This window comes from Geotrypetes seraphini, chromosome 11 (genome assembly GCF_902459505.1).
Source record: "Geotrypetes seraphini chromosome 11, aGeoSer1.1, whole genome shotgun sequence".
NCBI classification, from domain to species: Eukaryota; Metazoa; Chordata; class Amphibia; order Gymnophiona; family Dermophiidae; genus Geotrypetes; species Geotrypetes seraphini.
The window spans coordinates 47,997,126-48,014,429 of record NC_047094.1 but is presented as its reverse complement, the minus strand read 5'-3'; the positions used below and the strand labels follow the sequence as shown (position 1 = coordinate 48,014,429).

Here is a 17,304-nt window from a genome sequence, read left to right as displayed (position 1 = left end):
AGATTGTACATCAAACATGTTGCAGACAACAAAAACTTGAAATATTCTTAGAGATAACGGTAAAGAACTCCATAATTTAGGACCAACTACTGAAAAAATAGTAGCCCTAACATGTTCGTTAAGCTTTGGTATAATTATTTGAAGTTGTTTTAATGATAGCAAATTAAAATTTGCAATATTGCTACTTAAGCCACATCCATTGTTGAGCTCCTTTTTTGGAAGTATTTTAGCAGCATTAATAGGCATCGTCTGTCTTATCGATGGCTCAATAATTAACAAGCCAACGCGCATTTCATCATCTGCTATCTACAGTTCTCTTTTTTTTTTGATTTGCCAGAACTGAAAATCCAAGTTCACAAAAATAAGATCCAAATTGTAACAAAGCCTTGATTGTTTTGTTGCTCAAGTTAGGATAACTACCGCTTAATAAATAAAAATAAAATTACTTGCCATTAGTTCAAGGACCAATCATGTCAAAGAATGATGATTGTCTGGGCAGTTGTATCCTTACATATACAGATGCCCATAACATTGACATACTCTTGCGTACGTGACATACATGTCATCTATTCTAGTGTATACTTATGAAGGGAATTTTTAAAAATAAATTAAAATTCTGGAATCTCTTCAGGGCACACCACTGTGTCGTGGCACACAGTTTGTGAGACACTATGCGATACTTTGTAGGTTCCTTCCACTGCCTGTCTTGGTAACAACTGATATACAGTAAACCCCCCTGCAAATCATGGACTCGGTAATTCATGGTATTTTCCGACCGCCTCTTCCTGGTACTAAAGTCATGGTTACACCAATCAGGAGCTGCTTTGACACACTATCTGGCGTGTCAAAGCAGCTCCTGATTGGTGTAGCCTGACTTTAGTACCAGGAAGAGGCAGTTGGAAAATATCACAAATGATTTTCAGCACCTGTCAGCACCCCAGCTGCCCTCTCCTGCCTTCGATCAGCAGAGATTGTGGTGTAAGAGACAGACTGAGCTAAGACAACACTGCCTATAGCTTCTGAAAGACAGGGATCTTATTGCCGCTAGCTTCCATGGCTTCATAAGTACAATTTACCAGTAGAGTTAAGCAATCGCCGGCACCCCAGTTGCCCTCTCCTGCCTTCCATCAGCTCCTAAACCGCATTTGCGTTTTTTAAAAATTCACGGGTGTTCCTGGAATGGAACCCCTGTGAATTGAGGGAGTACTGTACAGCTGTAACATTACACACAAAGTACCATAGTAATCTATGATACTTTGTGTGTCTAAGTGCTTTGAAAATGAGCCCCTTAGTCTTGCACCTTACCAAATATTTCTGAACACCGAGTATGCCTTGGGGGACAAAAAAACCTTGTTCATCCTACTTCTGTTTGTATTTTACCTTTAAGGCTTGAGTTTAACCTATCAATTTTTTTTATTCTCACCATTTATTTAAAACATTCATTCACACTTTCCCAGGAAATCACTTCATAAAGGTGGTTAATAAATAAATATGGTATTATGATATTGAAGACAATATTACTCATTTTGTATTGAAATGTAATTTTATTGATTTACTCACACACGAAATTGTCACTTATTTAATAAAATTTAATACAGTTTATAAAACAAACAAAAAAGTAGAAATTTGAGAAGCAGCCAGAAAAAAATCCATTTTTGGTGGGAGAGGGGGCATGGGAAGCAAGAGCTCCTCGGCTCAGAAGACATTCTCCAGTTCTTCCTTGTCTATTTGTTCTTTTTTGGGGTACGGTGGAATAAGCTCAGGGCTCTGAGGCAGGAGGTTGCTCTCGCTTAGTCGTCGTATCCTGTAGCTCTCATAGTGGATGTAGTGAGTGATGTCTTTCAAATCCTGCAGGTTAGTCCTGAGAGGTGAGAGGTAGGTGCAAAGAAAAAGCTGAGAAGTCAGGGAGAGGGCTTCACAAACAAAATGTTAAGAGCACAGTTTTATAACAGGGTGCCTAAGTTAATAGGGCAGCCATTTTATGAAGGCACCTAGGTATCTATACGTCTATAAAATACTAGCACAAATCTTGTACAAATTGAGCCTTGATTGAAGCAACAGCATTATGCCTGCCAGAGAGAAGGCATAAAGGTTAGCACATATTTTTGTGCATAAATCAATACATCTCCCATACTCCATTCTAACTCTTCCCCTAAGCATGCCTACTTTATATGTACATACCATCTTTCACCACTCATTGGTGGTGTAGTTCTTGGATGTCTTGTTGTGATAATTGAACATTCATTCATTCAATTTCCTATACCATTCTCCCAGGGGAGCTCAGAACAGTTTACAATGAATTTATTCAGGTACTCAAGCATTTTTCCCTGCCTGTGCTGGTGGGCTCCCAATCTAATATACCTGAGGCAATGGGAGGATTAAGTGACTTGCCCAATGTAATAAGGAGCAGCATGGGCTTGACCCCACCACCTCAGGGTGCCGAGGCTGGAGTTTTAACCACTGTGCCAGTGGACTTCTAAATGGCATCCGGAGCTAGACATTAGATAGCATCTAAGAACCAAAAAGGTACTTAACCTGGATTAAATCATAACCTCCCCAACACTCACCCAGTGGTCACTGACCCCCACGCACCCCCAAAGATCTGAATGAAATACATATCTTGTCTCTATAATAGAAGCACCAGGTATGGGAAATCCTAACAGAGCAGCAAGCAGGTGTCTGGAGTAAATTGGTGGCTGTAGTGAACCACTGAGAGGAGGATCCAGGCCCCTATTCCATTCTAACCATTACATTTATGGTAGAATATGTGAGCCCAACAAACTCCTACTGTACTGCCACTGGCACGTGGGATCTCTTCACGGAGGAAGTTAGGGGGTGGGTCATTAGTGTGGGCAGACTAGATGGGTCGTGGCCCTTTTCTGCCGTCCGTTTCTATGTTTCTACGCCATATAGGTGACACCTGCAGCCATAAGGTCTATTAGGGTGATAGGTGGTATGGTAGGTTTTGGGCAAGTTCTGGTGGGCTCACCATACATTATAAGGGGGTTATGACGAGTTGTCACATAAAAGGTGCCAGGTGTACACTCACAGCAGTATCCTCTAAGGTGCCCCACTGCTCTGCTGGCTAGTATATATGGTGGGCCCACCTACATCCAAATAGCTTGGATTTGGACTTTTTTTTCTTTCAAAAATGGCCAAAAAGATTAGACATCCTAAGGATCAAAACGCTTAAGGTCACTTTTTTTAGGGGAAAAAAAAGATAAGATGTCTAATGGTTTCAAAAATTAATATTTTCTCCACCCAATTTTTGGACACACTTCGATGCACTATTGAAAATGGTCCTCTACTATTTTCACTCTTTGAACTGCTCTAGACATACTTTTGAAGAAACAATGTATTTATTAAATAAAGATAAGCTATATTTAACAACCCAATTTCTGACTTCCCCTGTATAGGCCAGAGACGTCTTATCTTCCAGCGTGCATTAGAACAATCACAAAATCTTCCGACTGCAAAAAGCTCTTACCTTATGAGCATATCTCTCAGGTTTGCAAATTCACAATGTGCCATGTTCTCCACTGCAAAGAGAAAACAGAACAGAAAAGCAATTTAATAATTCCAAAGAGAAAGCACACCCCTTAACTCTATAAAAACGCCAAAACTGGCGTATGCAGTTTTGATTGTGCACGCAATTTAGCTAAACAAGCTAATTAGCAACAATAATTGGCATTTTAACAAATCACAAGTTACACGCCTAGATTTTACACGTGAATCATGGGTGGACCTGGGGCATTACTTTAAGTTATGTACATAATTATATGATATAAAATGTCTTCAATTAATCCAAAACACAGCTATCAAGCTCATATCTAGCTCCAATAAATACGACCATGTTACCCCACTACTACAAAAAGCCCACTGGTTACCTGTCATACACAGGATAACATATAAAATTGCTCTTTTGACTTTTAAAACTCTACAAACCAACACTCCAGCATTCGTCGATTGACTCCTGATTCTATACGATCCCCCGAGTGCCCTTAGATCAACTTCACAGCACACCCTTAATGTTCCTTCTTTGAGATTAATTGGTACTCATCGTACCTTCATCTTTTCAGTGACTGCCCCAATGATCTGGAATTCTCTTCCTATATATTTAAGATCTGAATGTAATCTGCAGAAGTTTAAAAGCAATTTAAAATGTTTCCTTTTTAAAGATGCCTTTAACTGAATATTCAAAACAAGTCCAGCAAATTTTAACTCCCCCTCTCCCTATTGTGTTTCCCTTTCATGCACTTTTCCTATATAAAAATTGTAGTTCTCCCTTCATTCCCAATGTCTCTTTAAGTCTTGAGAAGTTATGTACGTCTAATCAATTAAAATTGTTTGTCTTCTTGAAATCCTATAAATTTTTTAATTTATTGTACAACGCTTTGTACCTTAGGATAAGCGTTTAATCAAATACTCAAATAAACTTGATAAACTTGAAAAGGGCATCTGTGCTTAAATTTAGGCACAGGGATTTGTGCCAAGTTTTCACTGGTGCAAATGGCTGTGCTTAAATTTATAATCTAATCTAATCTTCTATTTGTGTGTCACACATACCTAAGCAAGCTCAAGGCGATTTACAGAGAGAAAGTGGAAAAAGAGCAAAACATATTCAAGGTGGTAAGGGAGAAGAGGAAAAATAAGGAAAAAGTGACAGACTAGCTGAAAGGGAGGACCAAGAGAATCAGGAGGTGGAAAATAACATGAATAGGCATGAAGACTTGATATGTATGATCCTACCTACAATACACAGGGACACTTTATTTCAGTCCAGCTAAAAGTGTGAGCACAATGCAATATCACATTCTTAACTTGGACCAACTGATGGCAGTTTATGGACAGCTAGTCTATTTACCTAAGTGAATCTGAAAAATTATCCTCACTGTACTGTATCGCTTCCTCTTTGATTCTACTACATAGTATTTCAGAGGATTTTGCATAGTCGTAATGCAGATGACTGACCTCCAGAGGGCAGCAGGCCTCCTTCCTGCTGATAACAACTATGACTGAGGCTCAGAGCCAGCCTGACTGAGAATGTTTTCTTGATTGGATCAGACTCTTATCTATACAGAGATGATGTTTGATGGGCACTTCAGGCAACAAACACATGCTGTGAACTGCTTTTCAGTTTCTTGAGAGGGGCTCAAAAGAAAGTCATGTTTCAACAGAGCAGGTTACTAGCTCGGTTTAAAGACTCTTATTCCCATGCTAAGCTTAGAGAGAAGTGGAAAAACCACATATCTGATCGTATCTTTGCTGAAAAGAAATCAAAATACAGCTGCATGGTATTTAGAAAAGACTGGGTCAGTGAAAGGGGAATGCTTTAGGGATGTATGTGCAACCATGTATTTATAATCATGTATACACACGGTGATTATACTTACAATAAGACTACTATGCACGTGTATGAATGTGTGATATACATACATGCAGGAACCAGAGCAGAGAGACTGCATTGTACGTTCATTCTATCATTTTATGTTTACAATCACATGTACATGTATGTGTACAAAGAATAAACATGCAAATACCCAGAATGAGAGCCATTTATCTGAGTAAACTGACTAGCTGAAAACTGTTCTAATCTAATCTAATCCTTAGATTTGTATATCGCATCATCTCCACGTTCGTAGAGCTCGACGCGGTTTACAGTAGGAGAAATAGGAAGAAACTACAACAGAGGGTTAGAGGTAGAAGTGTGAAGAAAATTTAGAGGACTTGGGATGCCAAGATATAAGAGTTTCCTTGATTCCTAAGTTGGAGGGAGACTTACATTTTTTTGAGAAAAGCCAGGTTTTCAGATGTTTGCGGAAAACTTGGAGAGAGCTCAAGTTCCGAAGAGGGGAGGTAAGGTTGTTCCAGAGCTCAGTGATTTTGAAGTGGAGGGAGGTCCCTAGCTTTCCTGTGTGGGAAATGCCTTTTAGCGAGGGGAAGGATAGTTTTAATTTGTGGGAGGATCTGGTGGTATTAGGGTTTGAGGAATTCCAAGAAAGAGGGATAAAGGGAGGGAGGATACCATATAGGATTTTGAAAGTTCTCAGTGGCTGAAAAAAAAAAAATATCGAGAATAGCGAGGTCAGTGTTTTCAAAATCAGTCCTGAAGTACCCCCTTGCCAGTCAGGTTTTCAAGATATCCATAGTAAATATGCATGAACTTGATTTGAATGCCCTGCCCTTCACTGTATGCAAATCTTTCATACATTTTCATTCTGGATATTTTGAAAACCCGACTAGCAAGGGGTGTGTGGACTGACTTGGGAAACACCACTTTAGATCATAGTAAACAGGGCTGTTCCTAGGGAATGTGTAAGGTACACACACGGAATGTAGCCTTTAACCATGTGCGATGCCTCCTGCGGCTACAGAGAAGCTTTTAACGGTGTGCAATACCTATTGAAGCTGAAGAGCAGCATTTAATTGCGTGGCTCTGGAACACCTGTGCTGCTTTAGAGTTTATATAAAATAAAACAGAGTGGAGTACAGTTAAAATGTCCACATGGAATTAATCGTATAACAGATTGCCTATGTTAAGAGGGCAGGACGGCACCTAGAAGGAGATCCTACAAACAACGCCGATAAGTTAAGTGGCGATAGGTACTCTACCGCCACCTAACTTGTTTTAATTGGCTTAATCGGCACACTAATTGATTGTGCTGATTAAAATCCAATTAAAGTCTCATTTAAGAAAAAAGTTGGCGCCCAAATTGCATCTACAGATTCAAAGTAGGCATGGTATGGCCGGAGATGAGCTTAGGCGCTGTTAGGCATGATTCTCTGTGAAAGGTAGGTGCTGGTAATGTAGGCCTTTAAAATCCTGGCCTACATTACTGGCGCCTACTTTTAACAGGAGCTGCAATTCTGCAAATGGCCATTTTTGTAGGTGGACGCCGATTGCGGTGCTGTCTGCAGTATATGTCCCCTAATTTATAACCTATTTTATAAAGGCACAAAGTTGCCTAAGTGTCTTAAAAAAATACTAGCAGTAAACCAACAAAAGTCACAATTAGATCAAAGCAGCGGACACGAGCAAAATCATTATTAGTGCACAAACCACAACTGCAACCATGCTCCATCTAAACACCCACTCACGTCACGTAAAAGTGTGTGCTTTCTTGGTGCCATGTGTACTTTTAAGCACAAATCCCTTGCAGAAATAAGATATTTTATGCATGTGGAATATTCCAAAAATTACAGAACACACAAAAAAGTACAGTAGGGAAGAACCAATGGGCTTCCAATAGCAACAACGGAAGAACCCCAAGGATAAAAATGTCAAAGTTCATTAATAGGCTAAATATAAAATTAGACTCGACAGAGCCATATTTTGGTAAAAACAATGCCTGCTTCAGGAGTTTGTATATCTATAAAAATAGAAAGAAAACATTATGTTAAAGATAATATGATAACCATAATATAGAGTGGACAAAAAAGAGAGACATGAACATATGACATTGGAACAAGTTATACTCAACAGAAACATGATGGCAGATAAAGGTCAAATAGACCATCCAGTCTGCCCATCTCCTCCTCTCCCTAAGAAATCCCACTTGCCTGGGCCATGCTATCTTGTATTTAGATACAGTCTTCATCTCTAGTACCTCCCATTGGGAGACAGATAAAATCACATATGCTTAGAACATAAGAACATAAGAACTGCCATCACCGGATCAGACCTTCGGTCCATCAAGTCCGGCGATCCGCACACGCGGAGGCCCCGCCAGGTGTACACCTGGCGTAATTTATAGTCCACCATATCTTTATATGCCTCTCTTAAGGAGATATGCATCTAGTTTGCTCTTGAAGCCTAGGACGGTCGATTCCGCAATAATCTCCTCTGGGAGGGCATTCCAGGTGTCAACCACTCTCTGAGTGAAGCAGAACTTCCTGATATTAGTCCTGAACCTGTCCCCCCTCAGCTTCATTCCATGTCCTCTAGTCCGTGTCAAATTGGACAGTGTAAATAATCTTCTCTGCTCTAGTTTGTCGATTCCTTTCAGTATTTTGAAGGTCTCGATCATATCCCCACGCATTCTCCTTTTCTCAAGGGAGAACAATCCCAGTGTTATAAGTCTATCCTCATATTCCAGTCTCTCCATACCCTTCACCAGTTTTGTTGCTCGTCTCTGCACCCTCTCCAGCAGTTTTATATCCTTCTTTAGGTAGGGAGACCAATGTTGGACGCAGTATTCCAAGTGTGGTCTGACCATTGCCCTATAAAGCGGCATTATAACTTTCTCCGATCTACTCGAGATTCCTTTCTTTATCATGCCCAACATTCTATTTGCCTTCTTTGCCGCTGCCGCGCATTGTGCCGACGGCTTCAGGGTCTTATCTATCAGTACACCCAGGTCCCTTTCTTGTTCACTCTTCCCCAGAGTTGCACCTGACATTGTATACTCGTATTCCTTATTCTTATTGCCTAAATGCATTACCTTGCATTTCTCCACATTGAACTTCATCTGCCATTTCTCCGCCCATGTTTCTAACCGACACAAGTCGCTCTGGAGTTTCTCTCTATCCTCCTGCGATCTGATTGCCCGGCATAGTTTTGTATCGTCTGCAAACTTGATGATCTCACTGGATGTTCCTTCCTCCAGGTCATTGATATAAATATTAAAAAGGATCGGCCCAAGTACCGAGCCCTGGGGTACACCACTAGTCACTTTCTCCCAGTCGGAGAACTTCCCATTTATGCCCACTCTCTGCTTTCGGTTTTCCAGCCATTTGCCTATCCATCTTTGTATATCTCCCTCTATGCCATGGCTTTGTAGTTTCCTGAGAAGTCTTTCGTGTGGAACTTTGTCGAACGCTTTCTGGAAGTCCAAGTATATTATGTCCACAGGCTTCCCACTATCAATTTGCTCGTTTACGGTCTCAAAAAATTGGAGTAAATTCGTCAAACATGATTTCCCTTTCCTGAATCCATGTTGACTGGGTTTCATCAAGTCGTGTGCGTCCAAGTGCCGGACTATGCTATCCTTGATCAGTGCTTCAACCATCTTGCCGGGGACCGACGTAAGACTCACAGGCCTATAGTTGCCCGGTTCCCCTCTCGATCCTTTTTTGAAAATTGGCGTGACGTTCGCTATCCTCCAGTCGTCCGGTATCTGTCCAGTTCTGATTGTCAGGTTTGCAAGTTTGTGCAATAACTCTCCGATTTCAACCTTCAATTCCTTTAAGACTCTCGGGTGAATTCCATCCGGTCCAGGGGATTTGTCACTTTTAAGTTTGTCGATCTGATAGTATATCTGGTCTAAGTCCACTTCAACTGTGGTGAGGCTGTCCTCTATTTCTCCTGGAAACACTTTCTCTGCTTCAGGTATTGTTGAGGTGTCTTCCTTCGTAAAGACAGACGCAAAGAAGGAATTTAGTTTGTCTGCGATTTGTTTATCTTCCTTGATGTACCCTTTTCTTCCCTGGTCGTCCAGGGGTCCCACTGCCTCTTTTGCAGGTTTTTTCCCTTTCACGTATCTAAAGAAGGGCTTGAAGTTTTTGGCCTCCTGGGCTATTTTTTTCCTCATAATCCTGTTTGGCATCCCTCACCGCCTTGTGACATTTCTTCTGATCATCTTTATGTTTGTTCCAGGCTTCGGTTGTCTTTATGCATTTCCATTTTTTGAAAGAGTCCTTCTTTTCTTTTATGGCTTCCTTCACCTGTATGGTAAGCCATGCCGGTTCTCTTTTGCTCTTTGTTCTCCGATCTTTGGAAATCCTCGGAATGTAGAGATCTTGTGCTTCTGTGATAGTATTTTTCAGTAGGGACCATGCCTGATCTACCGTTTCAAGTTTGTCCACCATCTTCTCTAGTCGTTTTTCTACCATGGCCCTCATGCGATCGTATTTACCCTTTTTAAAGTTTAAGGTGGTGGTTAAGGTTTTGGCATGTTTCCCTTTCCCGATGTCAAGTTTAAAGTTGATTACATTGTGATCACTCGTTCCCAGTGGAACCACGACTTCCACTTCTGTTATCGGTCCCGTGAGGCCATTTAGGACCAAGTCCAAGGTGGCGTTGCCTCTTGTCGGCTCTTTTACCATTTGTTCCAGGAAGCAATCCCCTAGCACATCCAGGAACTTGGCCTCCTTGCCGCAGTTGGAGGTTGCTAGTTTCCAGTCTATCCCTGGGAAATTGAAGTCTCCCAATACAATTACATTGCCCGTCTTGCATTCTTGTTTGATTTCTTCCATCATTTCTGAGTCAGTTTCCTCCGCCTGTCCTGGGGGACGATAGTAAAGGCCAATTTTCGTATCTGCACCATATTGACCAGGAATTTTGATCCAGAGTGACTCAAGCTTCTCTTTCATTTCTGTTGTAACCATTTCAACAGAATCTATTCCCTCCTTGACATATCGAGCAATACCTCCACCTTTCTGCCCTACTCGATCTCTTCTATACAGTTTGTATCCCTGTAGTACTGTGTCCCATTTGTTTTCTTCATTCCACCATGTTTCTGTTATGCCAATGATATCCAATATGTCATGTCTCGCTATTGTCTCTAGTTCCCCCATTTTGTTACCTAGACTTCTAGCATTCGTATACATACATCTAAATTCCCTTTGTGTTACCTTTTTGGACCTTCTACTCTTGGCCGTCCAACTCTTTTGTTGTTTATATTGCTCAAAGAACCAAAGAGGCAGACTTCAATACAAAATAAGGCCGTGTGGCTAATTTTTGCAGTTTCTAAATTTGAATCAGTTACACCTTTTCTTATACAGCTGCATTAGTATCTGGTTGAGTGCCATATTTTTTACAAACTCCGTTTCTGCCTTTTAATCTAATCTAATCTTCTATTTGTGCGTCGCTCATACCTATTGAGGCTCAAGGCGACTATAAAGAGAGGTAAGACGGGAGAGAGAGGAGGTGGATAGTTAAGAGGGAGAGGAAGGGGAGAGAGGAGGAAGGGAAAGGGAGAGAAGAGGGTAAAGGAGATTAAGTATCGAACAGATGGGTTTTCAGTTTTCTTCAGAAGATGATGTGGCAAGATTCAGTTCTGGTCTTTTCTGTAAGGCCATTCCAAGTTTTGACTCCTAGGAAGGTAAACATGGAGTGGACAACTCGTTTATAGTGAAGATCTTTAGTGGATGGGAGATTTAGTAGCATCCAGTTGAGGGTTCTGCGGGAAGTAGACCATGCTATTGAGAAGAGTTGGATGAGTGGGGTCGCAGAGTTTCCATAAAGTATGCGGTGAATGATGCAAGATATTTTGAATGTTATTCGTGATGGGATGGGTAGCCAGTGCATTTGTTTGATGAAGGTTGTGACTAAGTCGTATTTTCTCAGGTTGAAGATAAGTCTTACGGCAGTGTTTTGGATGAGTTGCAGTTTGTGAATTTTAGTCATTATATGGGGAATTCTCACATTTGTATACTTATTTTCAATTTTTGTTAAGATTTCTTTCTATCAAATCTGTAAGATCATACAAATTTCACAATAATAGTTTATCTATATGGAATTCTCTTCATCTCTCTTTTAAAGGCAAGACACCAGTTTTTTTTGCATTTCATACATTGTTGAAAACATATTTAAGAAATTTGTATTGTGAGTAATTAGATATGAATTTGATGGAACTCCTGATGGTTTTGCAGTCTCTCTTTTGTTAACTGCTTTGAACTCCCGTTGGTATTAGGTGGCTTGCAAATTTCCTTTAATGTAATGTAATTTTTATCCTTGGGGTTCTTTCTTTTTGAAAGCTCATTGGTCATTTCCTACCCTTTTTTTTGTGGGTTCTGAACTTTGTACTCTTAGGGATCCTCCTCCTTTTTACTCTTTGACATTTATAATTAAACATATCAGCTGTAGTAGTCAGAGCTGGCATGCTGTCAGTGCAGTTTAGTGAGGGACAGAAGTTGGATCTCATTGATTCCTACACCCCACTGTGATCTTTTGCCTATCATTTCCCTATAGCTTACTAAGAACAGGTTCCCTCCCTCTTCATGCATCTCCTCCTGCCTGACTCTAAATAGTTCAGTCCCTTATGCAATGCCCAGTGAAATCCTTCCTATCCTACACTCATGTGGTCCCTGTTTATCTGGGAAGCTACTGGTCTTTTTAGCCACCAGCCAGGCATTCTTACTACTGGACTCGCCCATCTTTTCTTTACCTGACCCTTCTTACAAAATACACTTTAATAAATAACAGATGGAATAGAAGAACTAAGAGTTGCCATACTTGGACAGATGCAAAGATCCATCAAGCCCCATATCCTGTTTTTAACAGTTGCCAATTCAGGGCACAAGTACCTGGCAAGATCCTAACAGTAAGACAGATTTTATGCTGCTTATCCTAGAAATACAGGGTGGATTTTTCAAAGTCCATCTTTAATGATTTTCTTTTAGGAAATTATCCAAATCTTGTTTAAACCATGCCAAGATAACAGCTTTCATGGATATCCTTGGGATTCCAGTATCCCTCCTTGCAAGACTTGTGGTGCCCTCTGTCTGCTTTAGCCTATCCTGTAGAAGAATGTGTGCCTAACACATCATTAAAGATGGACTTTGAAAGAAGATGCAAGGTCAGAATGCTTTGCAAGAAGATGCAAGATCGGAATGCTTTGCTCCTAGGAGGTGCTGTTTGGGAACAAGGTTCCAAGCTATGGGCTGCTTGTATTTGTAGAGAAGAAAGGGAGGGGAGAGATTGTGAGAAACTGGCAGTGTGGCACTCTAGAAGAGCAACTCCCTGCAAGTGTATCACATTTCAGGAGACCTGCCAGCACCATCATGGAGAGGGAGCAATTTGAAGTTCTAGCCTACCTCAGATAGGGTTAGGAAATGCATGTGTACATTAAGGGAAGCCCTACATTGCCTCATGCTGACACTGGGCAGAAGAGGAGGCTGGCATGCACAATTCACATACCAGGCTCAATCTGAAACACATCATGAGCAATACAATATCCTCATGGCTTAAAAACATAGCGCCCCAGAACACCTTAATTTCAGTGGATACCCACACATGGTCCTCAAGGCCCTCAACTAGATCAAGTCTCCTGGATATCAGGAGATCCACAGTCTGTCCCCTAACAGCAAACCTAGCTCTAAGAAATACTCTCAGTCCTACAGAATCTGTTTCCTTATCTCAAACTAACTTCTAGTGAAACCAATCCCTGCCCCATTTTGTGGCTCCGCAGGGCTCAGGTATATACATACATTTTCCTGTCCCATTTGGACTGACCTCTATGGCACACAGCAGCAGTAAGTATACCAAGGAATGCCAGGATCTCACCTTCAATCATCCCCCAGTTGGTCTTGCGTCCCAGCACTTTCTTTCCATTCACCTGATGTTCCCGATCTGTTCCCACCACGGCAAATGGGATTTTTTCCTGTATGAAAGAATGTGAACAGCACTGTGACAGAGTATCCAATCTGTTATCTTTTCAGCAATGCCTTCTCATGCTTTTGACACCTTAGTCTTACCCGAATTCTTTCATTTAGTAGTGCGTCCTCCAAATCCTCATCAAGCTCCCGCTGAGGGTATACACTGATCCCGTATGCCTGCAAGTCCTTTCGAATCTGTGGGACACATTCTGGGGGTTATGGTCCTTGAAGTCAGACTCTGCCTGATCCCTGCTCATATGAACAACCACCCATTCCCATCCTCATCCTTCTAACCAAAAGCTACCAATCATCTGTGGTCTGTCTATCCTGTCTATGGAGTGTCACTCATCAGCTCTTGCCCCCCTTGCCCCGTTACTGTCCAACAATGCTTCCTCCACTTCTGCCTCCCTTTACCATTTCAACCCAACACTCATACAACTTTCTATTTTTTGTTCTCTTTATCTTATCTTAAAAAGTCCTTCACTAATTTTTACTTACTCCTGCTCTCCTTCTCAGTCTTGTACTTCCTCCATCATGTCTCTTCTTTCTTTCCTCCCCTCCCAATAAACCTCTTCCAGAAGTTTCTTCCTCCCCAAGTACATCTCTTCCTGAACATTGCCTCATTCCACCCACCTCCTTTCACTACAAGTTTACTGATTTCTTTACTGCTTTCTCAATTAAAAAGGAATATAAGTGGTTTACAATGTTAAAAAGCAAAAGAATAATTAAATAGGACAGCCCCTTCCCAAAGGCAAAATGATCATAAATAAAACTTATGAATTAAAAACAGTTCATAGCAAGAAACCTCCCCACAAAGCAAAATCACAACTACTGAGACCTGGCACAATAATACCAGCAAAGCAGTAAGAAAAAAGTCATACTTGCCATAAAGGCAACTAACTAACAGAGTAAAACCCCATAGGGTTGTTTACAAAAAACAGGCTTTTAATAGTTTCTTAAATCTGAGAAATGAGAGTTCTTCCCTTAGACCTAATGGTAAAGAATTCCATATGGATGGTCCAACAAAAAAGAATGCCCTCTTACGGGTACATTCCAAAGTTGCAAATTTTAGTTGAGGCGCTTTCATTAAAACTTACCAGCTCTTTCCACTACACACACCTTTCCTTTCTAATCCAATCCGATCTTTAGTTTTTTATACCAGGTCTTCCCTATGATAGGGCTCGACTCAGTTTACAATAATTAATTCTTCACATAAAGCAAGATTATCACAGTTAAAAGTATACCGAAATAAGGGCATCGTTATTTGAATCTTCAATAAAAACTGGGAGAATCTATAAATGATTTCTGAAACAGTTAGCTGCACAGATTCATATTCTCTCTCCATCTCTAGCTACTCTTGGAGCCACTCACCTGCTGCTTGAATTCTTCACGCTCTTCCAACGTCAAGGTGTCAGATTTAGCAATCACAGGCACAATGTTAACAATTTTACTCAGGCGCTTCATGAACTCCACATCTAGGGGACGCAACCTATGCACCACACAGTAAGTTTACAATGTACGCTGGTATCTAGCACATGGAGCCCTGCTACAATCCCTGGTGTAAATTTCATATTTAAATTCTTCTCAATCCAAGCAATCTATTTAAACTTGAAAACTCTCAAAACAGCAATGTCATTAAATAATCCCAAGTATTTTTGTTTCCAACTACAGAACCTCGGTGACACCACTCTGGGCTCAAACTTTCATTGCTCTAAGCTTTATGTGTCTAAATGTCATTGGTTCTTTACTCAATGAATTTTTCTTTCAATATTCATATATTTCTTTTATATTTCCAACATTTCAATAACTTTTCAAAAATATACTTAAATTACTTAGCTTAGCAATTTTGTAGTCTGGGAAGTCATAGCCAACATGTTTCGCGAAATGCTTTTTCAAGGACACTTCCCAGCATTGCCAACGCTATCCAGCCTTAGTCTGGAAACGGAGTAGTCTGGATAGCATCGGCAATGCTGGGACGTGTCCTTGAAAAAGCATTTCGCGAAACATGTTGGCTATGACTTCCCAGACTACAAAATTGCTAAGCTAAGCAATTTAAGTATATTTTTGAAAGTTATTAAAATGTTGGAAATATAAGAGAAATATATGAATATTGAAAGAAAAATTCAATAAATAAAGAACCAATGACGTTTAGACACAAAGCTTAGGGCAATGAAGGTTTGAGTGCGGAGTGGTGTCACTGAGGTTTTGTAGTTGGACACTAAAATACTTGGAATTATTTAATGAAGTTACTGGTGTAAATTTAATGGCAGTTATTCACCATTCCCCACTGCCCCCTGCATCCCAAGGCAGATCTGTATCAATACACCTTGAGATACCTTGTGTAGTGTATTAGAATGTCTCAAATACATTATTAATGAGAACAATGGCTATATGGGTATATGTATAGAATGGGCCTAGTACAAAAACAATATGGAGATCTGGCCTACTCAGGAAGGATGATCCGAGTTGGCAACCTCATCACTAAACTATTTCTCTTTCCATAATAAAATATAATCTCAGTTTGTTCTAACTGAAAATGATCAAGAATATTTCTCCTTCTCCTCAAATATGTCAGGCAGGTCGGCCTCAAGGAGGGTGCTTGCCAAACTCATGGGGGTGGGGGGTAGGTTCTTGTCACTATGAGGCACCAAGACTTGTCAAAGAACTGCTTCTTTTGCAACCCACATACTCTCGCCTCCACACTGGCACAGCCCTGAAGGGATTAAAAGGCTTGTTCTTTGTTCTTGATGGAGACATGAGGTTTGAGAAGTGGCAAAATCTATAAATATTAGAACATACTTCTTCTCTGATCTATATTATGATGTTTATTATCTCCCGTCTCTGTTTTTGAATCTTGGTTGTTTATCTATGAGGCACCAGGACTGTCGCATGGGCAGTGGCATAGTAAAGGAAGGGGAGAGGATCACCCCAGGTGCCATCTCGGTGGGGGCACCTCAGGTGCCTCTCTCCTCCTCTCTGCCCCCCCTTACTTCTTTGGTTAACAAAATTTGTCAACCAAAGAAGTAAGGGGGGGCAGAGAGGAAAGAGGCACCTGGAAATTATAATAATTTTAAAAAGATTTGGGGACCATTGATAACTTTTTGTAATGATTAGATGCCTTTTTACACTGAAAGTACATTTATAATTAGGGGAAGGGGATGGTATATAGTTATATTAAGAATTTAATCAATAAGTATGAATGTAATGTTTATATGTGGGATGGGTGGGTGGTGGAGGGAGTAAATTTATGTTTTTAAGATGATAATAGGAAAAATTCAAGTGATGTATATAAGTTAAATTGTTGTAATATTGTTTACTTGATGTAAGATGAAAAAATGAATAAAGAATTGGAAAAAAAAATTTGTCAATGGACCCACATTAATTTAAATATCTTATTATTACACAAAATTTCTGCATTCATTTTTTCATATTTATAGCATAAACAAAGAACTCCACCAAAAGGAGAAATTAAGTCTATCCCAAGTTTTCCAGTTTTTAGTAACCATTTGCATGACTATCCCAGTCATTATGGCAAATAGTTTGCTTTTATATCTATCTAATGGAGGTTTAGGCGACAACAATGTACCACAGATAACCACCTCATAAGATAACGGAATTGAAGACTCCAAAATCAAATTAATTTGACCCCATATTGATTTCTGAAAGATGAATATCAAAGAATAAAACAACAAATGATCCAGTGTCCCTATTTCAAGATGACAGTGCCAGCATCTATTAGATTTTGAACTGTCTAACTTCTGCAAACAAACTGGGGTCCAAAAAACTAACAGAAAAAAACAAGTTTGTCTCATAGATCATGACGCTGTACATCTCATCTTCCGAGACCAAATCCGTGGTCATTGAGTACCATCGAGTGGCAGAAATCTGCTGCTTTATCTCAAAGCTCCAAATATCTTTTAGACTAGTTTTTAGGCTTCTTATTCAAATAGTCAGATATTAATTTATACCACTTGGCAGCCTGACCAG

The 17,304-nt window shown here is 40.3% G+C and overlaps 1 protein-coding gene across 3 annotated transcripts in view; it reads right to left on the bottom strand.

Moving 5' to 3' along the window:
- Positions 1-1,530: 1,530 nt before the first annotated feature.
- SEPTIN12 (septin 12) overlaps positions 1,531-17,304 on the bottom strand; it is a 198,127-nt gene continuing 182,353 nt past the window's right edge. For all 3 annotated transcript variants that reach the window (XM_033963188.1, XM_033963189.1, XM_033963187.1), the window contains 5 exons: positions 14,689-14,806; positions 13,417-13,512; positions 13,226-13,322; positions 3,488-3,539; positions 1,531-1,861 (listed from right to left, as the gene is read on the bottom strand). In XM_033963188.1, coding sequence (XP_033819079.1) covers positions 1,696-1,861; positions 3,488-3,539; positions 13,226-13,322; positions 13,417-13,512; positions 14,689-14,806 — 529 coding nt within the window. In that variant the 3' untranslated portion in view covers positions 1,531-1,695. The remainder of the gene's footprint in view (positions 1,862-3,487; positions 3,540-13,225; positions 13,323-13,416; positions 13,513-14,688; positions 14,807-17,304) is intronic.